The 25,609-nt window shown below is 42.2% G+C and overlaps 1 protein-coding gene across 8 annotated transcripts in view; it reads left to right on the top strand.

The window, feature by feature from the left end:
• Nucleotides 1-25,609, top strand: part of msh3 (mutS homolog 3 (E. coli)) — a 150,947-nt gene that overhangs the window by 98,528 nt on the left and 26,810 nt on the right. For 3 of the 8 annotated variants that reach the window (XM_045707200.1, XM_045707205.1, XM_014170481.2), the window contains 3 exons: nt 5,736-5,922; nt 21,195-21,321; nt 25,437-25,605. In XM_045707200.1, the coding sequence (XP_045563156.1) occupies nt 5,736-5,922; nt 21,195-21,321; nt 25,437-25,605 (483 nt within the window). Of the gene's footprint in view, nt 1-5,735; nt 5,923-21,194; nt 21,322-22,877; nt 23,123-25,436; nt 25,606-25,609 lie in introns of those variants that run through there. The other 5 variants (XM_045707204.1, XM_045707203.1, XM_045707202.1 and 2 more) reach the window with 4 other exon arrangements.

Below are 25,609 nucleotides of genomic sequence, written 5' to 3'. Positions count from 1 at the left end.
TGATGGTATTTGACTTCTGATGGACGAGTGCATGTGTGTTGTCCATGTGTTTCTGATGGTATTTTATCTCTGATGGACATATTGAATCTGAAGGTTATGGAGCATATTTTCTCTTTTCCTCATTGTTGTTATGGAAACCGCAGAGGAAATGAAATGTAGAAAGCTGTTTGAAAAGGACCTTACATCGACCGTACATTCAAACCAGCCATTACTATTTGTTCTCTGATGTCTCCTATCTTCTCTTCTCTGTTTTCATGTCATATATTATGTCAAAATGGTTTTCATGTCTTGATTCTGCAGTCTGTATTGTAGCATCTCTCTGACACAGTGCTTTAGATGCAGCCTGCATGGACTTTGAGCTTCAGAAGATCCACACGTAGTCAATCCCTTATCAGCAGAAACACGATAGACTAGTCTCTCCAGGATTTTGTGATCAATTAAATAAATCAACAATTTCCCGCATTTTATGCAGATTTGAAAAATCACCGCACTATTACCGGTTGACAAGTAGCCTAGCGGTTAGAGAGGTGAGCCATCAACCCTCAAATATAATACAAAAATGTTGTGAAATGCTGGAGGGACTGATAGACCGCTGTTTCTAAAGACAGTTTAGTAGTAGAGATGATTGATCCCTGAGTGAGGATAAGCTTACTCCAGAAGTGACAGACCCCTTCAATCTATGTAGACTTTAAAGGGCTGTTTCTGTGACACAGATTCTGCCTAATCCTGGACTAAAAAAGCATTTTCAGCTGAGATTCTACATTGAGCCTGCTTTTAAGACTAGGCTTAATCTGTGTCTGGGAAACCATCCTTCAATGTAGACTCTCTATTGAAAGTGTTTTTAGTCCACAAGTAGGCTCATCATGGTCCATTCACCCAGACCCAGCCCTGAATGTTTCATAGCTGGATTGACGGGGATGTTTTGTGTGAAGGGCATGGTTGTTGTGTAAAGGGCAAGTCTTCCAATGTTCCACTGGCGTCTGTTCTGTTGGAAGTGTGGACAGAGGTGGCATGGAATGGCTTTCGGGTGGGTGGGTTTTTTAGAGCACGGCATGGAGGGTCCTACAACCCATCTGGCTTCGCTTAGACTCTGAGTTTTCGCTGGCAAACTGCCTCTACTCTGGAGGCCTAATCGAGAGAATAAATAATTAAATAATGGAGGAAGTGAAACAGAATAAATAAACAAATGAATGCGTACAGCGAATCAGCAGAAAATCACTCCCTAAACGAGAGGAAACTCAGACAGCCATGATGTCCACAGATGCTTATGGTCTGGTGAAACGCAGCTAACAGCTCCTTATTTTGTGAGTGAGTGCTAGTCCGTACAGCCACAGAATATAAAATTATCCAAATAATAGTTTCATTGTTTTATTTAGAAATAAATGACCACACAGTTTGCTCTGGCATGTTATCTACATGGCAACACTGAGCCAGCTGAATAGCCTCATGGACTTATACTCTACGTCTATCCACTGCAAGGCTACATTATATATTTGACTGATAACATTTTCCTGGAGTGTGACACACATGCACGCAACGTGCACACCTTAATTGGTTGAGGAGATGCAGAGGCATGCTGACCCACACCCCTCCCCTCTCTCTGGCATGTGCTGTAACCATGGTTTTTAAATTATTATTATTTTTATTTAACCTTTATTTAACTAGGCAAGTAATTTAAGAAGAAATTCTTATTTACAATGACGGCCTACACCGGCCAAACCTGGACGATGCTGGGCCAATTGTGCTCCACCCTATGGGACTCCCAATACAGCCTGGATTCAGGTTCAGTGACGCCTCTAGCACTGAGATGCAGTGCCTTAGACCGCTGCGCCACCTGGGAGCCCCAAGTTGCATCTGTTGTTACAGACGTTAGCAGCTAATCTGATTGGTCAAATGACAATAAGCATGTTGAGAGGTGCGGAAACCATATTTAAAATGAAATGAATGTTGCTTGTATTGGTAGGAGTTGAGTTGTCCTGCAATGCACTAACTGGCTGTAGTCATACTACTGGGACAATTGGGCTGTATTGTTGACTGTATATTTGGATTGTTTGATTTGTATATTGAAATGTTTAGAGGTGAACAATCCATTATTAGTCAATGGTTATCAGTGAGAGTCCAGAGCTGGCTAGGGACAGACTAATCTAGTTCATGTGAGTTGTGATTTCTCTCTCTCTCTCTCTCTCTCTCTCTCTCTCTCTCTCTCTCTCTCTCTCTCTCTCTCTCTCTCTCTCTCTCTCTCTCTCTCTCTCTCTCTGTGTCTTGTCTCATTAATCTCTTATCCTGTGATTTGCTGCATGTTTATCTGACAGCATTTCAACAGAATTCTCATCTGCATCCTAATCTAAGGCTCTGCTCACACGCAGACACACACCAGGATTTCCGTTAGCCGTTAATAGCCTGCTTTTGTCCGATTTATTTTTACATTTTATTTTCGAAAAGCAGATTAAATTAAATTGTCAATTTACCGGGAGAATTAGGGGAAAAAATCCCATTATGAAATAATGCTTTTTAGCCTATTTAATGATGGAAATACCAGTCGATGGAAATATATTTGACTGGTCATGCTTATCGGCCTATAGGTTAATTTGCATACTTTTATAGAATTAAATTAGCGCTTGTACAAATTAAATTGGCGCGTGTACAGTATTTCCATTACCTATCTCATTACATGCGTACAGCATACAGATACAGAGCCTTTGAGTGGAACGTCTGTCAGACAGGGCAAGAGATTGGTGCTTTCAACACAACTGGAAACTCTGAAATATACGAGATCAAATCATGACGTCAGTGATCTTCAGGTCGGAAAGTCGGAACTCTAGAAAGCGGCCCGAGTTCCCGAGTTGGAATTCCAAGTTGGATGACCGTTCAAAAATATTTTTCCCAGTCAGAGATATTTCTTTCCCCTGTTGTCTTGAACGCACTGAAGTCTGAGATTTCCGAGTTCCCAGTTGTTTTGAATGCGGCATTAAACGGCAATGGAAGGCAGGCTTCATCAGTGCGTCACACACCACTTTGCAATGAGCTGGAGGCAGTATGCATTTTCCAAACATTCTGAATTGTTTGAAACCTGAATGCTTTAATATACACTGAACAAAAATATAAACGGAACATGTAAAGTGTTGGTCCCATGTTTCATGAGCTGAAATAAAAGATCCCAGAAATGTTCCATACACACAAAATCTTATTTCCCTCAAGTTTTGTGCACAAATTTGTTTACATACCTGTTAGTGACCATTTCTCCTTTGCGAAGATAATCCATTCATCTGGCAAGTGTGGCATATCAAGAAGCTGATTAAACAGCGTGATCATAACAGGTGCACATTGTGCTGGGGAAAATAAAAAACCGCTCGCAAGTGCAGTGCCCTTTTGACAATGGTGTTTTCTTGCTAATTGCATTATGGAACAAACATTTGGCCTACTACATTGTGCACATTGCTGTGCTTATAATGTGAAGAAATAATAGTTTATCAACATTTTAAGCTGAACGTTCTGATCTGTTGCTTCAGACTCATTGCGTTTTAACGTTTTTTTTTTATGTAGCCTAGGCCTACTGGTTGTTTACTTTTGGGATCTATCGTCCCACAACTGTCTTAGTCTGTTTGGAATAGAATATTTATTTCTCGACAAGCTGACCAATAGAATAGGTAGCCTAGTCGTTTCTACTATAGTAGATTGACATAAGCTAGTGTTTTTGCTGTTCATTACTCGTCTTGTTGGCTGACGAAAGTAAATGTGGACAGTTATTCTAACTAATCAGAATTCGGTAGGAAGGGGCCGCACATCGTTGCATCCTCGACTTGCATGTTCTGTTAGTATTTATTACCATATTCTAAATGTGATTTCTGTCATTCTGAGCACTGTGGGTGGATGCCCTAATCAGGTTGCGCTCCTGATGCATATGGATCCGGTGTCGGGGAAATTAAAATCTTTCCAGTCAAATGTTCAGTAAACACATTTTCCTAACAGAAACCCTGACACACACACACACACACACACACACACAGTAATGTACACCTAACCTTGTGGGGACACAATTCAGTCCAATTCAAAATCCTATTTTCCCTAACTCCTACCTAACCTGTACTCTTACCCTAACCGTAACCCAAAAACCTAACCCTAAAAGAAACCCTAGCTCCTAACCCTAAAATGAACCCTAGCTCCTAACCCTAACCCTTGACGTAATTCTAACACTAATTCTTACCTTAACCCTAAACCCCCTAGAAATAGCATTTGACCTCGTGGGGACTAACAAAATGTCCCCAGTTGGTCAATGTTTTGTTTGTTTACTATTCTTGTGGGGACTTCCGGTCCCCACAAGAATAGTTAAACACGCACACACAACACACACACACACACACACACACACACACACACACACACACACACACACACACACAGCCTCTAAAATTACTTGAAATAGTATGTGGACATTCAAATTTGTGGATCCGGCTATTTCAGCCACAACCGTTGCTAACCGGTGTATAAAATCGAGCACACAGCCATGCAATCTTCATAGACAAACATTGGCAGTAGAATGGCCCGTACTGAAGAGCTCAGTGACTTTCAACGTGGCACCGTCATAGGATGCCACCCTTCCAACAAGTCAGTTCGTCAACATTTCTGCCCTGTTATTGTGAAGCGGACAAGTCTAGGAACAACAATGGCTCAGCCGCGAAGAGGTGGGCCACACAAGCTCACAGAACAGGACTGCCAAGAAACACGTTCTCTGGTGTGATGAATGACGCTTCACCATCTGGCAGTCCGACGGACTAATCTGGGTTTGGAGGATACCAAGAGAACGCTACCTGCCCCAATGCATAGTGCAAACTGTAAAGTTTGGTGGAGGAGGAATAATGGTCTGGGGCTGTTTTTCATGGTTCAGGCTAGGCCCCTTAGTTCCAGTGAAGCAAAATCTTAACGCTACAGCATACAATGACATTTTAGACGATTCTGTGCTTCCAACTTTCTGCCAACAGATTGGGAAAGGCCCTTTCCTGCACAAAAACGAGGTCCATACAGAAATGGTTTATCGAGATAGGTGTGGAAGAACTTGATTGGCCTGCACAGAGTACTTACCTCAACCCCATCTAACACCTTTGCGATGAATTGGAAAGCCGACAACGAGCCAGGCCTAATCGCCCAACATCAGTGCCCGACCTCACTAATGCTTATTTGGCTGAATGGAAGCAAGTCCCTACAGCAATGTTCCAACATCTAGTGGAATTCCTTCCCAGAAGAGTGGGGGCTGTTATAGCAGCAAAGGGGGGACCGACTCCATATTAATGCGCATGATTTTGGAATCAGATGTTCGACGAGCAAGTGTCCACGTATTTTTGGTTACGTCATGTACCTGTGTGTGTGTGTCCCTCTCAATCCCTCTCTTTTCCCTCTTCTCTGTTCATTTTTTGTTCTGTGAGTTGAGTCGGAGTCTGTAGGAGGGGGTTCAATGTTGTGCAAGGAGATTGTGGACAGTAGGCTATTGGTGTCACACAGGTCCAACAAGTGTAGGTATTAGTACAAATACAAACTGTTCTGTCTTTTCACTGCCTTGTGGAACACACTCACACACACAAACACCCTAAAGCTGTGTTCCTCCTCTCTGCCTGTAAAATGTAGAAATGAAATGAGTAGAATGAAATAGACACATTTCATTCTAAAATTCTTCTCTCCTGTGTGTTATTGGTCTGTAGGATGGGAAGGTCTGAAAGCATAATTAATGTGTGTGTTGGTAGAATGGGGGCGTCTGACAGCATCTATAAGGGCCGGAGCACATTCATGGAGGAGCTGACGGAAGCCTCGGAAATTGTCACCCGGGCAACCGAGAGGTCATTGGTCATCCTGGACGAGTTGGGGCGGGGCACCAGCACCCACGACGGGATAGCTATCGCCTATGCTACTCTGGAGTACTTCATCAGAGATGTGAGTGTGTGCATGCATCTGTATGTCATCCTATTATCCTATCCTAGTCGTTGAACGAGCATACTTCCACAACAAGACTCTTTTTTTGGGGGGGGGGGGTCCCTTCGCTTTAGATACAATTACGACGTAATATTGTGGCACCCTTGCACATTTTTTTTTCTAAAATAAGTAGAAATAGATTTAATTTTTTTACATTTATTTAACCTTTTATTTAACTAGGCAAGTCAGTTAAGAACAAATTCTTATTTACAATGACAGCCTACTGGGGTGAGTGGGTTAACTGCCTTGTTCAGGGGCAGAATGACAGATTTTTACCTTGTCTGCTCGGGGATTCGATCCAGCAACCTTTCGGTTACTGGCCTAACGCTCTAACCACCCTGCTACCTGTAATTGGATTTTCAACATTGCAGAACCAATAGTTTTTTTACAGAATTTACCATTTAAATTTTGAAAATAAAAACAAATGGCAGAATTATTGGCACCCCTGAGCTAGGTACATAGCCCTTGGCCAAGAACTGCCAACACATGCTTTTTGTAGCCATCAATGAGCTTGCAGCTCCTTTCTATTGGCATTTTGGCCCGCTCTTCAACTTCAAACTGTTCCAATGTTTGTGGGTTGCCTTCGACCAACTGCTGTTTTCAGATATCACCATAGGTTTTTGATGGGATTCAGATCTGGGCTCATCACTGGCCATTCCAGAACAGTCCGCCGTTTCTTCTTGAACCAACACTGGGTGCTTTTTATGTGTGTTTGGGGTTGTTGTCCTGCTGAAAGACCCACGAAATTCAAAGGAGACCCAGTTTTTGGACAAAGGGTTGAACATTGAACTCCATAACACCTTGATAATCTGTTGGTTTCATGTCTTGCACATGTTCAAGGCCCCCAGTACCAGAGGCAGCAAAGTAAACCCACAGCATTGTCAAACCTCCCCAATGTTTGATTGTAAAGAGGGTGTTATTTTCTACACTATAGTTCACTTGACTGTAAGTGTAAAGGCCAAAACACACCGTGCTGTTGAACGGTAAAAAGCAGCGGGTGGCCATCCTATCATCTCTGACCAGAAAGTCGGCGGTCATTTTCTGTTCAATCTTGACGAATCTACATGTTAAATCACCACACACATGGTGATTGCGAACACTACAGCCACCCACTGCTTTTAGACGTTCGTCGTCATGGTGTGTTTTAGCCTTCCTGACATATGCCTCCCTGGCTTCACTGGTAACATAGTGCTATATACACTTTTCAATACACACACACCTCCCTCCCCCTGTACCCCATAGAGCTGAGTCAACACCTCCAGTGGGGTTTGATGTCAGACGCCATCCAAATCACTAAGTTATGGCCTCCAATAAAGCTTATTGGTGATGTGTGTGGGTGTTTTGTGTGTGGGTGTTTTTTGTGTGTGTGTGTGTGTGAGAGCGCTGTGATAGTTTGTTTTCCATACGTAGAGTAGGCCCTAGAGAGAGACTGGGAACCGAACAGAGCTAGAGGGAGTATAAGAGGGAGTATAATTGGGGGAGGTAGAATTGATCTATAATGCTAATATAATGGAGCTGCTTGTTAGTGTTTGTGTGTGTGTATGTGTGGGAGAGGATCTTACATCACCTCTGCTTCAGGAACTGCATTTTTTTAAATTTGTTTTAAAAGGAGGAGGGGAGAATTGATCCAAATAGGAGGTAGAGAGAAGAGGAAGGCAGATGCATAAAGAGCAGGAGAGGAGACATGAAGAGGCAGAGATAGAGGTGTGGAGAGTAGAGAAGTTACCTGATGTCCCTCAGGACTCCTCTGGATGTTGTTGAAAATTGTTGCTGGTTTGACTCTTAAGTGACAGAACAGTGGCTTGTTACCTGATCTGTGTGTGCGTGTGTGCTCTCGTATGTGGGTGCGTGCGACTGCATGTTAATGGTCTCTCTGCCTTTCAGGTCTCATTTAGTTCCATCTGGACTCCACCGCTCCAGGGGGAATATATATTTATCAGCGCACATTCAGGTCTTGGAGGAATGAGCTTATTGGTGCACATGGGGTATCTTGTTTAGCAGAATCTACAGTGGTGAGGAATCACCCACCATATGTTTACTAGCTGGAAAGCTGATGGAGCTGGAGAGAAATGGGCCCCTGTGTGCAGCTCCATGATAATGCTCACACTGGCTGTAAAAGCTGTGTTGTTGTCAACCTCTGCGCACACATCCAATCAAGGTTTTACTATGTGGTTGTTGGTTCACCTTCCTCAATTGAATGTGCTTATTGTCCCTCTGGATTGGAGCGTCTGCTAAATGACTCAAATATATTCATCTAAATGCAATCAAGCTAAGTTGGTCAATTAGCTTTTATTTCTATTTAATCTTATTCATATCACAGAAAACACTGGCCTCGTTTTAGATTTGGTTAATTAATTAACGCTAGCGGCCATGACTGAATTCAAACGTGAGTTAGTTTCTGTGTGTGGTTTGATGTCGGTGTCTCAGGTGTGTTTTTGCAGGTAGGAAGAGTTAGACAAATTATTCTGACAATTAGCTTCAGCCGACTGGTGTGCGACCAAGGCAAAGTTGGTTTAACTTTGGATAGCTGATCTCTGGGGGTAGTTAGGGACCGTCAATAAATTACACAATGTAATTGAGACAATATTTTTATGTTCACATAAAAGTTTATTGCTTGTGTACACAGTTTAGCAGATGTTATACCAGGTGCAGCAAGATGCTTATGTTACTAGCTCCTAGCAATGCAGCACAATTGTCAAACAAGTACACAAAAAAATCGAAATGTAAAAGAAATCAAGAAATGTTGGAACGAATCCAATTGACAACCCAAAAAGTATTATAACAGTAATGCAATCTGTTCATATATACACAGGATAAATTTACGCAAGATGTACTAAGAATGATACAGTATGTACAGCAGTAAATATATTAGAGTGCGCTATCTATGTCAAGCTTCCAGCATATAAATAGATATGTGGTGTGTATAAACAGTATAACTAAAATGCAATGAACAGTAGTTGAAATATTAGAATGAGCTATGTTGAGAATACAGTATTTAAATATACAGTATAAAACCCCATGGTACAGTATATTATAGACGCAACGATAGTTTTCTTGCTGGAAAGATGGATAGAAATGTTGCATTCTTCTATAGGGACATGTCGGTAAGTTTAAAACAGTGACACTTCAATGACAGCGAAAGATTACATATCAGAAGTGCCTTCCGGTTGAATATCAGAGAATGAACAACAATCTTTTCTCTGCTATATTTTACAGAAAATCATGAAGGAAAGCTAATTAATTACATAGGGTTAACAGGCTAATATTTAATTATTGTTGAAGTAGAAACAAAATGATAGACAGAATTAGGATTACAGATCATAAGCTGTGTTCAAATACCCATACTAACATACTACATACTTAATGAGTATATACTATATACTATTAGTTAATTTTTAATATACTGTCAATGAACGGTAAACTTTCAGTTGAGAGTACTAGCGCTTCGCCTGTCTACCGGAAGTTGATGCTGTTGCTACGCAACTTCTTGCTAGCTAGACATCTTACGACTTCATTAACAATGTCCATTAAGAACGCACAACGACTATACCACTTAGCTAAGCTAAGAATCACTTGAATAATTAAGTCAATAGGTTGCGTTCGTAAATTCACTCTGGCTATTCACTCCGATTTCAGAGCATTCCCGTCTGAGTGTGCCAGAACACAGAATAACTGATGAATTTACGAACACTCAACACCCGTTGAATATGGCTGATGTCAGTAAACGTCGGCAAAAAAGCGTAATTAAATTGTCAGCAACGCTCAGGATAACATGAAAACAGCCTAACCAGCTCTGCTAGGGCGAGTAAAATGGTCAGAGTGAGGTGTTCTCTTATTTGTGTCTGGAAGTAGCTAGCATGCTAGCCAATGTTAGCCAGTTAGCTTGGGTGCTTGACTGCCGTTGTGAGGTCAGAACGCTCGGATAAACCCTGCTCCTCAGCTCCGTAACCGAACCGTTCTGAATTTACGAACACATCTTTAGTAGCCAACTAACGTTTGGTAGCAAGCTAGCATACCGGTACATACTGCTGTAATGATATGCTATGCGGTTCGTAAGGATAGTGTAGCTAACAAATTGTTAGCCAACATAACGTGTAACTTATCTTATTTGAAAAGGCATTACTTTATTACATTGCAAAAAAAATGTTTTTGTTAAAGCAAAGAATTTGTATCCACTCATCGGATTTTCTTTATATCTGAAAATGTTGTGAAGCCACGCCCATTTTATGAAGAATTGCGTTATGGGCCCTAAAAACACGGAAATAGTGTCCACTGCCTATATTCTTTGTATTTTGGTGAATGTAGTACTACATTTGGTAACTTTTGGCATACTAACTATACCTATACTATGACCAATAAGCATACAACATACTCAATTTATGTCACAAATAGTATGGTTAGTATGAGTATTCGAACACAGCTATACTGTCTCATTCAAAGTGAAATATGCAGCATGTCCTCATTGGAAATCTACCTGTTATATGTACCAAGCTGTTACGCAAACATGAAACCTAGCCACTCTCTTGTACCTTAGCAGCAGTTGCTAGATGGCTACACTCGTTTTTAGCTAGCTAGTTAACCTGTTAGGGCTAGGGGGCAGCATTGACACGGCCGGATAAAAAACGTACCCGATTTAATCTGGTTACTACTCCTGCCCAGTAACTAGAATATGCATATAATTAGTAGATTTGGATAGAAAACACTCTAAAGTTTCTAAAACTGTTTGAATGGTGTCTGTGAGTATAACAGAACTCATATGGCCGGCAAAAACCTGAGAAGATTCCATGCAGGAAGTGGAAATCTGTTTTGTGGAATCACCTTCAACACTTTGCCTATGAAACACACCGTGAGTTAGGATTCATTTAGTGGTTTGAGTCTTCTCCGGTAAAAACTGACCGAACGAGAGGCCTGGAAAGTTGGTCATAGGGGGAGGGTCATTACTACTATGACGCGGGCGCCCGTGGGTACCCTTTAGTTCCGAAACGTTTAGTAAGACGATGCAATCGTCCGCCTTGAATATTATTGAAGCTCTGATTGAAAAAGGCCCTAAAGATTTATGTTATACAACGTTTGACATGTTTGAACTAACATAAATATATATTCTTTGCACATTCGTGACGATAAGTCCCGCGCGCCTCGTACATTATGAGTAGCCTTCGGAACGCGCTAACAAGAAGGAGCTATTGGGACATAAATTACTAACTTTTTCGAACAAAACTACATTTGTTGTGGACCTGGGATTCCTGGAAGTGCCTTTTGATGAAGATAATCAAAGGTAAGGGAATATTTACAATAGTATATTTGATTTTAGATGGTTCCAAGATGGCGCTAACCTGTATCGCCTAGCCTATTTTTCTGAGCATAGCACCTCGTTTATTGCAAAGTGTGATTTCCCAGTAAAGTTATTTTTAAATCTGGCAATGCGGTTGCATTCACGAGATGTTAATCTATTATAATTCTTTGAATGACAATATAAAATTTTAACAATGTTTTCGAATAGTAATTTTGTAAATTGTAGCACTGATTCCCCCGGAAGCATTTGAGGGAAAATATTTTCTGAACGTCACACGCCGATGTAAAATGCTGTTTTTATATATAAATATGAACTTTATCGAACAGAAAATGCATGTATTGTGTAACATGATGTCCTAGGAGTGTCATCTGATGAAGATTGTCAAAGGTTAGTGCTGCATTTAGCTGTGTTTTGGGTATTTGTGATGCATGCTAGTTGCTTTGAAAATGGCAGTGTGATTTTTTTTTGGCAGGGTACTCTCTTAACAATCTAATGTTTGAGAAATTGAAGTTATAGCATTTATGAGGTATTTGTATTTCGCGCGACGAGATTCCACTGGCTGTTGACTAGGGTGGGACGCAAGCGTCCCAGGTTCCCAGACAGGTTAAGGTATGCTTGTCATCGGCAAGGACTAGGGAGTTTGGGGGGATGAAAAGAAATGGAATAGACCTAAGAACAGGCAAAATCCTATAAAAAAAACCTGGGTCCGTCTGCTTTCAAATCAAGTCACATGTGCCGAATACAACAGGTGAAATGCTTACTTTACAAGCCCTTAACCAACAATGCAGTTCAATAAATAAATATTTACTAAATTAACTAAAGTCAAATAAATATATATATATATATATATATATATATATATATATATATATATATATATATATATATATATTAATAATAATAATAAAAAATGAACAAAATAAAATTACATAACAATAATGAGGCTGTATGCAGGGGTACCGAGTCAATGTGCGGGGATACAAGTTAGGTAATTTGTAAAACGACTATGCATAGTTAATAAACAGCGAGTAGCAGCAGTGTAAAAACAAAGGGGTGGGGGGGGTCTCATCATTGTTGGTGATCAGGCCTACCGCTGTTGTGTCGTCATCAAACGTAATGATGGTTTTGGAGTCATCGTTAGCCATGCAGTCATGGGAGTACAGGATGGGACTAAGCACGCGGTGCTGAGAATCAGCATGGAAGACAGGGTCTATGGTGGTCTGTTTGAAACATATAGGTATTACAGACTCAGTCAGGGAGAGGTCGAAAATGTCAGTGAAGACACTTGCCAGTTGGTCTGCGCATGCTTTGAGTACAAGTCCTGGTAATCCGTCTGGACCCGCAGCTTTGTGAATGTTGACCTGTTTAATCTTAGGTAGCGTCCCACCTGGCCAACATCCAGTGAAATTGCAGAGCGCGAAATTCAAACCTCAGAATTATAAATATTTAACTTTCATAAAATCACAAGTGTAATACATTGTTATGTGAATTAAGTTATCAATGTTCTTAAGCCGAACTTCAATTAAACTACTCAGTCTACCCCACCAGAGTGTGTAAGATTCTGGTTGAATGAAGCAGACGGATAGCCAGCCTAAAAGGTTCAAACCGTTTATTTATGAGAGCTCTGAAAATCCTTACAATGTACAAAGCCTTTTATATTAACACACACACACACTAAGTTACATCAGTAGAGAACTCCACCCAGCTTTAAGCGACTGTATTTTTCCACAGTACCCAGACCACCTGTCACCTTATCTTTTACCAACCTAGCTGTTCCCAGGCCGTTGTTTCTCTCCCTAACTTAAGGAGGCCTCTTCTCCTGTTCCTTTCCCAAGGTCGTTTTATCAACTCTGCCCTGCTAATTTTGAAGTGGTATCAGTGTCTTACACACAGTATTGCAATATAGTTTTTAACTTCTTTGGGCTAGGGGGCAGTATTTTCACATCCGGATAAAAAACGTACCGATTTAATCTGGTTACGACTCCTGCCCAGTAACTAGAATATGCATATAATTATTGGCTTTGGATAGAAAACACCCTAAAGTTTCTAAAACTGTTTGAATGGTGTCTGTGAGTATAACAGAACTCCTATGGCAGGCAAAAACCTGAGAAGGTTTCATGCAGGAAGTGGCCTGTCTGACAAGGTGTTGTTGTTCTTGCTTCTGTGTATTGAAGAGTCAGGATCTTAGCTGTAACGTGACATTTCCTAGGGCTCCAATAGGCTCTCAGAGCCCGGGAAAAACCTGAACGATGACGAGGCAGCCTCAGGCTGAAACACATTATCGCCTTTTCCAAGTGGCCCATCAGAGGACAATGGAATTAGGCGCGTGCCCGATTCGACCCCGTGCAGTATTTTCCTTCGGCTGTTTAGCTAATTGCAGATTCCCGGTCGGAATATTATCGCTTTTTTACGAGAATAATGGCATAAAAATTGATTTTAAACAGCGGTTGACATGCTTCGAAGTACGGTAATGGAATATTTCGAATTTTTTTGTCACGAAATGCGCCATGTGCACGACCGTTATTTACCATTTCGGATAGTGTCTAGAACGCACGAACAAAACGACGCTGTTTGGATATAACGATGGATTATTTGGGACCAAACCAACATTTGTTATTGAAGTAGAAGTCCTGGGAATGCATTCTGACGAAGAACAGGAAAGGTAAGACCATTTTTGTTATAGTAAATGGGATTTTGGTGAAGGCTAAACTTGCCGGGTGTCTAAATAGCTAGCCCTGTGATGCCGGGCTATCTACTCAGAATATTGCAAAATGTGCTTCATCCGAAAAGCTATTTTAAAATCGGACATATCGAGTGCATAGAGGAGTAATGTATCTATAATTCTTTAAATAATTGTTATGCTTTTTGTGAACGTTTATCGTGAGTAATTTAGTAAATTGTTATTAAATTCCCCAGAAGTTTGCGGGGGTATGCTTTTTCTGAACGTCACATGCTAATGTAAAAAGCTGGTTTTTGATATAAATATGAACTTGATTGAACAAAAAATGCATGTTTTGTATAACATAATGTCCTAGGTGTGTCATCTGATGAAGATCATCAAACGTTAGTGCTGCAGTTAGCTGTCTTCTGGGTTTTTGTGACATTATATGCTAGCTTGAAAAATGGGTGTCTGATTATTTCTGGCTGTGTACTCTGCTGACATAATCTAATGTTTTGCTTTTGTTGTAAAGCCTTTTTGAAATCGGACAGTGTGGTTAGATTAACGAGAGTCTTGTCTTTAAATAGCTGTAAAATAGTCATATGTTTGAGAAATTGAAGTAATAGCATTTCAAAGGTTTTGAAAATCGCGCCACAGGATTCAACTGGCTGTTACGTAGGTGGGACGAATTCGTCCCGCCGGTCCCATAGAGGTTAACCCATTATTATAGCCTTATTTCAACAGGTTATAGGGTTTCTGAGTGAAATCATTTAGTCAAACCTTTAATCATATAATTTCCATTACATACATCAAAATAAACCTTAACTTCTTGTTAATCCAGCCGCTGTGTCAGATTTCAAATAGGCTTTACGGCGAAAGCACACCATGCAATTATCTGAGGACAGCGCCCCGCATTCAAAAGCATGAAAAACATATTTCAACCAGGCAGGTGTGCCACGAAAGTCAGAAATAGTGATATTATAAATGCTTTACCTTTGATGATCTTCTTCCGTTGGCACTCCAAAAGGTCCCTGATACATCACAAATGGTCCTTTTGTTTGTTAATGTCCTTCTTTATATCCATAAAAACTCAGTTTAGCTGGTGTGCTTCAGTCAATAATCCACCCAGTTTCCCTCCATCAAAATGCATACAAAATGAATCCCAAACGTTACTAATAAACTTTTCCAAACAAGTCAAACAACGTTTATAATCAAACCTTAGGTACCCTAATACGTAAATAAACGCAAAAATGTAAGACGGAGAATCGTTATTGTCTTTACCGGAGAAAAATACCAAAGAACGAGCTCTCCTCCACGCGCTTGGAAACACTACAGCCAAAATGGGAGCCACCTAGAAAAACTACAATTTCTGGCAAATTTTTCCAAAAACCAGCATGAAACTCTTTCTAAAGACTGTTGACATCTAGTGGAAGCCCTAGGAACTGCAATCTGGGAGGATTTCGCCTTATAATAAAGTGACAGCCATTGAAAACAGTGGTAAGCTGAATTTTCTTTGGGGGGGATGGTTTGTCCTCGGGGTTTCGCCTGCCATATCAGTTCTGTTATACTCACAGCTTCAGTGTTACTTGCCTCGAAGCGAGCATAAAAGGCATTAAGCTCATCTGGTTGGCTCACATCTGGGCAGCTAGCGGCTGGGTTTCCCTTTGTAGTCCGTAATATTTTTCAAGCCTTGCCACATCCGACGAGTGTCAGAGCTGGTGTAGTAGGATTCAATCTTAGTCCTGTATTGATGCTTTGCCTGTTTGATGGTTCGTCTGAGGGCATAGCAGGATATCTTATAAGTGTCCGGGTTAGTTACCCGCTCCTTGAAAGCAGTAGCTCTAGCCTTTAGTTCGTTGAGGATTTTGCCTGTAATAATAATAAGTGCATTGATGACGTCGCCCCAACAGTGAAAAGCACAGAAAATGTACGTATGGTCACTGTTGGGGCGACGTCGTCAATGCACTTATTGATGAAACCAGTGACTGAGGTTGTATACTCCGCCATTGGATGAATCCTAAAACATGTTCCAGTCTGTGCTAGCAAAACAGTCCTGCAGTGTAGCATCCGCGTCATCTCTAACCACTTCCGTATTGAGCAAGTCACTGGTACTTCCTGCTTAATTTTTGCTTGTAAGCAGGAATCAGGATAGAATTATGGTCAGATTTGCCAAATGGATGACGAGGGAGAGCTTTGTATGCGTTTCTGTGTGTGGATTAAAGGTGGTCTATAGTTTTTTTTCCCCTTTGGTTGCAGATGTGAAATGCTGGTAGAAATGAGGTAAAACGTATTTAAGTTTGTCTGCATTAAAGTCCCCGGCAACTAGGAGCGCCGCTTGTAGATTAGCATTTTCTTGTTTCTTTATGGCCTTATACCGCTCGTTAAGTGCGGACTTAGTGCCAGCATCGGTTTGTGGTTGGAAATAGACGGCTACGAATAATATAGATGAGAACTCTCTTAGTAGATAGCGTGGTCTTCAGCTTATCATGAGGTATTCTACCTCGAGACTTGTTAAATTTTAGACATTCTGCACAAGCAATTATTGACAAATAGACACACACCCCCGCCCCTCGTCTTACAAGACGTAGATGCTCTGTTCTGCCGATGCACGGAGAAGCCAGACAGCTCTATATTATCCGTGTCGTCATTCAACCACGTCTCGGTGAAACATAAGATATTACCGTTTTTTAATGTCCCGTTGGTAGGATAGTCTTAATCGTAGATCGTCCAGTTTATTTTCCAATGATATGAAGGGTAGTGGTGGTTTACCTACTCGTCTGCCAATTCTTACAAGGAACCCGCCCTTCTCCCCATTCTCCTCCGTCTTTTCTTTACACTGATGACAGTGATTTGGGCTTTGTATTGACATAGCAGTATACCTTTTGCGTCAGACTTATTAAAGAAAAAATCTTCGTCCAGTTCAAGGTGAGTAATCGCTGTTCTGATGTCCAGAAGCTCTTTTCGCTCATAAGAGACGGTGGCAGCAACATTACTTACAAAATGAGTTACAAACAATGCAACAAAAAAAAATACCAGTTGGTTAGGAGCCCATAAAACGGCAGCCATTCCCTCCGGCGCCATTAAATATGACACTGGGAGAATTCACCTTTCACCTTGAGCATGGAAAAAAACAATAGCGTTGCAGTTCTTGACATATTCAAACTGGTGTGCCTGGCACCTACTGCCATACCCCTGTTCAAAGTCACTTATTTTGTCTTGCCCATTCACCCTCAGTCTATGTCATGGAAAGCCTCCTCCTTAAATTTGTTGTATTCACTGCTTTAGCACACTCTGCCAACCCGGATGTCCTAGCTGTGTCTGAATCCTGGCACCAAAAACCCTGAAATTTCCATCCCTAACAATAACATTTTCTGCCAAGATAGAACTGCCAAAGGGGGCGGAGTTGCAATCTACTGCAGAGAGAGCCTGCAGAGTTCTGTCTTACTATCCAGGTCTGTGCCCAAACAATTTGACCTTCTACTTTTAAAAATCCACCTTTCCAGAAACAAGTCTCTCACCGTTGCCGCTTGCTATAGACCACCTTCTGCCCCCGGCTGTACCCTGGACACCATATGTGAATTGATTGCCCCCCCATCTATCTTCAGAGCTCATGCTGTTAGGTGACCTAAACTGGGACATGCTTAACTAACCTCCAGACGAGCTTCAATGCCATACAACTCTCCTTCCGTGGCCTCCAAGTAAAAACTAAATGCATGCTCTTCAACCGATCGCTGCCCACACCTGCCCGCCCGTCCAGCATCACTACTCTGGACGGTTCTGACTTAGAATATGTGGACAACTACAAATACCTAGGTGTCTGGTTAGACTGTAAACTCTCCTTCCAGACTCACATTAAGCATCTTCAATCCAAAATTAAATCTAGAATCGGCTTCCTATTTCACAACAAAGCATCCTTCACTCATGCTGCCAAACATACCCTTGTAAAACTGACTATCCTACCGATCCTTGACTTCGGCGATGACATTTACAAAATAGCCTCCAACACTCTACTCAGCAAATTGGATGCAGTCTATCACAGTGCCATCGGTTTTGTCACCAAAGCCCCATATATTACCCACCACTGCGACCTGTATGCTCTCGTTGGCTGGCTCTCGTTGGCTAGCCCTCGCTTCATATTCGTCGCCAAACTCACTGGCTCCAGGTCATCTATAAGTCTTTGTTAGGTAAAGCCCCGCCTTATCTCAGCTCACTGGTCACCATAGCAACACCCAGCGTAGCACGTGCTCCTGCAGGTATATCTCACTGGTCACCCCCAAAGCCAATTCCTCCTTTGGCCGCCTTTCCTTCCAGTTCTCTGTTGCCAATGACTGGAATGAACTGCAAAAATCACTGAAGCTGGAGACTCATATCTCCCTCACTAACTTTAAGAACCAGCTGTCAGAGCAGCTCACAGATCACTGCACCTGTACATAGCCCATCTGTAAATAGCCCATCCAACTACCTCATCTCCCATACTGTTATTTATTTATTTTGCTCCTTTGCACCCCAGTATCTCTACTTGCACACTCATCGTCTGCACAGTCAATCACTCCAGTATTTAATTGCTATATTGTAATTATTTCACCACTATGGCCTATTTATTGCCTTACCTCCCTTATCCTACCTCATTTGCACACACTGTATATAGACCTTTTCTATTGTATTATTGAGTGCATGTTTGTTTATTCCATGTGTAACTCTGTGTTGTTTGTGTCGCACTGCTGTGCTTTATCTTGGACAGGTCGCAGTTGTAAATGAGAACTTGTTCTCAACTAGCCTACCTGGTTAAATAAAGGTGAAATAAAAATAATTGTATTTAAAGCAGGTGTTCCTAATGTTTTGTACACTCAGTGTACATATAGAGTGGGTATAACATCATGTAAACATTATTAAAGTCAGAGACCAGTGGGCAGCAGTCTCTAAGGTGCAGGGTAGAGTACTGGGTGGTAGCCTGCTAGTGACAGTCTCTATGGTTTAGGGCAGGGTACTGGGCTGAAGTCGGATAGTGATGACTGTTTAACAGTCTGATGGCCTGGAGATAGAAGCTGTTTATCAGTCTCTCGGTCCCAGCTTTGATTCACCTATATTGTCTTAGCCTTCTAAATGGTAGAAGTGTGAACAGGCTGTGCTTTGTAGTCACTTTTGACAGATTAAATGTTTGATGCCACATAGGCTGTTTTCTAAATGAGAAGTTTAGGGGCATTTGCTCTTTTAAACTATCCACATTTGTAAAACAAAAACAGTTCTCTGAAAGAGCTCTAAAGGTTTCATGTTTTACAAAATAAATAGTTGAATGTTCTTGTTATGTAAATTGGGGAAATGCAAATGTTTAAGTAGCAGCTAAGCCTTTCTGGGATGTTTTTGGCGGTTGTTTGGCTAGAAAAGCACAGGCTAACGACCTGTTGTGTAATAGCATTGCTTTGTTTGAACAACTTCAAAGGAAGGAGTTTATAAAAAGACAAACATGGCACTGTTTCAGGGCTTTTACTTCTCCTTCATTTTGTAAGCAATACTAGGTAGCTACAGTAAATACCCCTGATGCATTTCTGTGATTTCCAGTCCATACACATACTATCACCATACCCCCTCTTCCTTTTCCTCCTTCTTTTCCACACCATCATCATTACCCTCATCACCATCCGACATGAGTCTGCATCAGAATAGGAGTCCTGTTTGTCATAGTAACCAGTCTGTCCCGGTCTCCTATGCTCACCTGTGAGGTAGATTGTAGTTATGTATGTGTCTTGTTTCCTAACACTCTGATTGGAGCATTGTGAACAGACAGCCTTGAAGTTCAACGTTCTCTCTCTTTCTCTGGGTACTTGGAGGGGGAGGGAGAAGAGAGAGAGACTCTGGTTGCCATAGCAAAGGTCTCCCAGAGACTTGGAGAAAGAGAGAGCTCAGAGGAGTTCCGTTGGCAGTCACAGAACCAGCACTTGGTCTGGTGAGATACATGGTGTGCAGGCTTTAGTTCCAGCCTAGCACTAATCTCCTTTGACAGCCTGTTAACATAATAATGTTACATATCTAGCACATTTATTTATTTATTTTATTTAACCTTTATTTAACTAGGCAAGTAAGTTAAGAACAAATTCTTATTTACAATGACGCCTTTTACATTTCACAGTCTGCACTGTTACTCCCACATTGTCTTGTATGACTATATACAACTGCAAGGCATTTTAACTTCATTGACCTTATTTTCATCATTTCAGCACCATCATGTGAGAACTGGTTTTGGAATTTGGCCCTGGAAATAGCTTGCTATTATTACAATTAACACCACAATACCAACCCCTGTTAGACTACAATGACTTCTATTAGATGAGTGGTCCCACCCTGTACCCTGACCTCTAACCTCCGAGGGTCATCGGGAGGGCAGGTGGGGTTGTCCTGGCAATCTGTTGTTGACCTTAGGATACACGACTGGGGCGGCAGGTAGCCTAGTGGTTAGAGCGTTGGACTAGTAACCGAAAGGTTGCAAGATTGAATCCCCGAGCTGACAAGGTAAAAAACTGTCATTCTGCCCCTGAACAAGGCAGTTAACCCACTGTTCCTAGGCCGTCATTGAAAATAAGAATTTGTTCTTAACTGACTTGCCTAGTTAAATAAAGGAACAAAATAAATAAAAATAGGCCCGGTTTCCCGGACACAGATTGAGCCTAGTTTTGCACTGAAAAACCTGATCAATGGAGATTCTCAGTTGAAATAGCTTTTTAGTCCAAGACTAGGCATAGCCTGTGTCTGGGAAACTAGCCCATAGTGCTATAATGGCCTTTTACCTTGAACACCAGACAGCAGGTTAACCAAGGTACACAAATTGGCACACACACATATTCATAGTGCTGGCTATGATACAGGTAGTAAGTTCCCTAGTACAAAGCTCCTCTCCTCTTCAGGTCAGGAAAAGTTGCCACCAGGTGACTACTCATCTCTATTTATCCTCCTCTTTCCTCCCTTCCTCTTGCCTCCTTGTCTCTCCTCCCTCTGTGTATGAGATCTGTCTCAGAGCTCAGTCAGAGCCTCTAAACAGGTTTCACAATAAGTGTAAAGCAATAGCATGAAGAAAAATTATTACCTGGGTTGATTGAATAGGGTCATACACTTTTCTTTTTATTTATACAGGTGATCTCAATGAAATTGAAAATATGATTATTCACTTACTGTTGAATGTTTGACCTCAATCTCTTGCTCTCCCTTGGTCTCTATCGCCCTCTCTCCCTTTCTCTCACATCCTCTCTCTCTATCTTCATCCATTTTCCTCCCCCTTACCCCTCTCAGGTGAAGTCTCTAACTCTGTTTGTGACCCACTACCCTCCTCTGTGTGAGCTGGAGAAGGTGTATCCTCTGCATGTAGGCAACTTCCACATGGCCTTCCTCCTCAATGAACCAGACATCACCACAGACGGTACGCTGTGTGTGTGTGTGTGTGTGTGTGTGTGTGTGTGTGTGTGTGTGTGTGTGTGTGTGTGTGTGTGTGTGTGTGTGTGTGTGTGTGTGTGTGTACACATGCTTGTGGGTCTTAGTGGGGATTTCCTACACTTGACAACTTGTTACAGCTGTTATAAGTCATTTGATAATAATCTGCCAATTTATTTTTGTCATTACATGTTTAATCCTTTCTCATGGTTGGTGTCTTGATGGATTTGTCCAGAATCGTGTGACATAAAACATACATTTGTTTGAGGAATGTCCAGAGTATTTTGTGTCATTCGTTACGCCGGTGAAGACAGTTGTGCCTGGATCCACGTTGGCTCAAATATCCCTAGCGAATTGATGTTGATCATCTGTTGTCTGCATGATTTGGGCTCCCGAGTGGCGCAAGACACTGCATCTCAGTGCAAGAGGTGTCACTGCAGTACCTAGTTCGAATCCAGGCTGCATCACATCTGGCCTTGATTGGGAGTCCCATAGGGCGGCGCTCGATTGGCCCAGAGTCGTCCGGGTTTGGCCAGGGTAGGCCGTCATTGTAAATAAGAATTTGTTCTTAACTGACTTGCCTAGTTAAATAAAGGTTAAATAAAATAAAAATGTCTCATTAGGGGTGAGGTGTCTCATTAGATGTAACAGAAAGCATCAAGGTAATGAGTTCCTCTTTTCATATGTTTTTGTGCCATGGATTGAACATAGTCTACTGTGCGCAATTGTGTAGGATAGACTATTGTGCAACACCGGATATAAGTATAACAAATTACATAGCCTAGAGGGCTTATTCACAATATGATCTGGTATTGAAATAACATGACAAATACATTTTTGTTTACATGTTACACCTGCAATTTTAAACAGTACAAGGGGCTTGAAGTAGCCTACTTGAATATGGGGCTCAGAAATGTAAGTACTGGAATGAGCCTACCTTTAAAATCAGACATTTCCTCAATTTGGTGCTTGAAAAGTCCTTGTAATTATTGTTGCCAATTTCTAAGTTCTCCTGCTCCCTTATAATTTTCTGTATCTATTTATTTCATTACTTTTTGTGAGAGCCAACTGGGCACAGACTTCAGTTCAATGTCTTGGTTCAATGTGGTTCAATGTAGTTTCATTGAAATGTGGAAACAACGTGGATTCAGCCGGTGGGAGATGTGTCCACTTTCATCATTTTCCCGCTGCTTCAATTGAAGGGTGTTGCTCTACTCTGTTGCAGTGCGGTTATTATGTGGACGACAACATCTAATGTTGGTTTCAACTTGGCTTTCCATACAAATCCTTCCATTACAAAAGGAACCAGTTTTTTGGTTTCTTTCTCATTATAAAAACAGTAATTGTGAGATTTAGTTGTTACCGCTATTCATGAACATAGTGTCACGCCCTGATCTGTTTCACCTGTCCTTGTGCTTGTCTCCACCCCTCTCCAGGTGTCGCCCATCTTCCCTATCATCTCCTGTGTATTTATACCTGTGTTCTCTGTCTGTCTGTTGCCAGTTCGTCTTGTTCATTCAAGCTAACCAGCGTTTTTCCTGTCAGGTCCTATCGTTTCCCAGCCTCTCTTTCCTCATCCTCCTGGTTCTTGACCTTTGCATGTCCTGACCCTGTACCCGCCCGACCTCTCTGCCTGACCCTGAGCCTGCCTGCCGTCCTGTACTTTTGCTCCACCTCTGGATAACTGAACTCTGCCCGTCCCTGACCCGGAGTCCGCCTGCCGTCCTGTAGCTTTGCCTTGACCTGTCTTGCCTGCCCCTGTTCCTACAATAAACATTGTTACTTCGACAGTCTGCATCTGGGTCTTACCTTGATTCCCTGATAGTACGAACTGGCCATGACTGACCCAGCAGACTTGGACCAGCTCTGCTACGCCATCTCCTCCCAAGGAGCCACCATTGGTAGGCACAAGGTGTTGCTTCGCGGTATGACGGAGGGGTTCCAGACCACGGCCGAGCATCTTAACCTAGCATTGGACATTGTGCGGGAGCAAGTCCGTGGGTTGCCTACTAAGCAGCCAACCACGACGGTAACCTCCCAGCCCTTCTGTAAACCGTCTGGTAGCAGCGCCATCACCCTGGTTTCCCAGGAACCCCGCTTACCTCCAGGGGAGCGCTATAATGGCGATTCCAGAACCTGCCGGGCCTTTCTCTCCCAGTGCTCCCTCGTTTTCGAGCTGCAGCCTTCTTCGTTCCCCTCAGACCGCTCAAAGATAGCGTATATTATTACGCTAATGTCCAGGGGGGCACTTGCCTGGGCCATGGCGGTTTGGGAGCAACAATCCGCCGTCTGCTTCAGTCTGGAGGTATTTGTGGCAGAGGTGAGAAAGGTGTTTGAGGCTCCGGTGTCTGGGAGAGAGGCTGCCCGGAAGTTACTCCAGCTTCGGCAGGACACCCTCAGTGTGGCAGACCGTGAAGTGGAGTGCCTGGAACCCGGAAGCTCCACCTTTGCTCCACCTCTGGATAACTGAACTCAGCCTGTCCCTGACCCGGAGTCCGCCTGCCGTCCTGTACCTTTGCCTTACCCTGGATCTTCGACCCCTGCCTGCCTTGACCTGTCTTGCCTGCTACAATTGCTACAATAAACATTTTTACTTCGACAGTCTACATCTGGGTCTTACCTTGATTCCTGCTACATACGCTTTATTGTGTGTCTGCTACACCGAACAAAAATATAAATGCAACAATTTCAAAGAATTTACTGAGTTACAGTTCATATAAGGAAATAATTCAATTGAAATTAATTTATGAATGTAATTTATTAGGCCCTAATCTATGGATTTAACATGACTGTGAATACAGGTAGGCATCTGTTGGTCACAGATACCTTTAAAAAATGGTTGGGGCGTGGATCAGAAAACCAGTCAGTATCTGGTGTGACCACCATTTGCCTCATGCAGCACGACACATCTCCTTCGCATAGAGTTGATCAGGCTGTTGATTGTGGAATGTTGTCCCACTCCTCTTCAATGGCTGTGCAAAGTTGCTGGATATTTGCGGGAACTGGATATTTGCATCCCAAACATGCTTAAAGGGTGACATGTCTGAGTATGCAGGCCATAAGAACTGGGACATTATCAGCTTCCAGGAATTGTGTACAGATCCTTGCGACATGGGGTTGTGCATTATCATGCTAAAACATGAGGTGATGGTGGCGGATGAATGGCACGACTCAGAAACTCATCACAGTATATCTGTGTATTCAAATTGCCATCGATAAAATGCAATTGTGTTCGTTGGTCACCCCCTCCCCTTTTTGCCCTTAGAACAGCCTCAATTCATCCGACATGGACTCTACAAGGTGTCGAAAGCACCACAGGGATGCTGGCCCATGTTGACTCCAATGCTACCTACAGTTGTCAAGTTGGCTGGATGTCCTTTGGGTGGTGGACCATTCTTGATACACAATGGAAATGGTTGAGTGTGAAAAAAACATCAGCGTTACAGTTGGTGACACAAACTGGTGCACCTGGCACTTACTGCCATACCTTGTTCAAAGGCACTTCAATATTTTGTCTTGCTCATTCACCCTCTGAATGGCACACAAACACAACCCATTTCTTAATTGTCTCAAGGCTTAAAAATCCTTCTTTAACCTGTCTCCTCCCCTTCATCTACACTAATTGAAGCGGATTTAACACGTGACATCAATAAGGGATCAAAGCTTTCACCTGGTCAGTCTGTCATGGAATACTCAGCGTATGTACAATTGTATAACATTGAGGTCCTTAAAAATTACAAATAAGTACTTGAAAAAGTCCCTGAAAGTCCTTGAATTTGACTTGCCAATGTCTGTATGAACCCTGCTTGAAGGATGTGTAGTCCTAGCCATATGTTGTAGTATAGGTGGAGTTATGGGCCAATTTGCATATATTCACTATTATTCCTCTAATTACACATAGAACTGCATACAACTCCTTTTTATTTTTGTTTCAAAACAATTAAACAATGTCACACATTGCCCTATTATTTATAGAAATAACATTGTGTAGAGTTTAACCAAGGCTGTGGGTTTATTAAGGGTTAGTTAGGACGGTGGACTTAAGTCCAGTAAGGCTAACCATAGCGAAGTTGTGTTTATACCTTTCTGTGTGCGTGTGTGTAGACATTGAGGTGCAGCCAGAGTTCATCACCTTCCTGTACCAGCTGACTGAGGGGGCGGCAGGGCAGAGCTATGGGCTAAATGTTGCCCGATTGGCTGAGATTCCAGAAGCTATACTCCACATCGCCGCACGCAAAGCACAGGAACTAAAGAACATCGTCGACGCCCGGAGGTAC

Source organism: Salmo salar, chromosome ssa24 (assembly GCF_905237065.1).
Source record: "Salmo salar chromosome ssa24, Ssal_v3.1, whole genome shotgun sequence".
NCBI lineage: Eukaryota > Metazoa > Chordata > Actinopteri > Salmoniformes > Salmonidae > Salmo > Salmo salar.
This window is presented reverse-complemented; position numbering and strand designations above follow the sequence as displayed.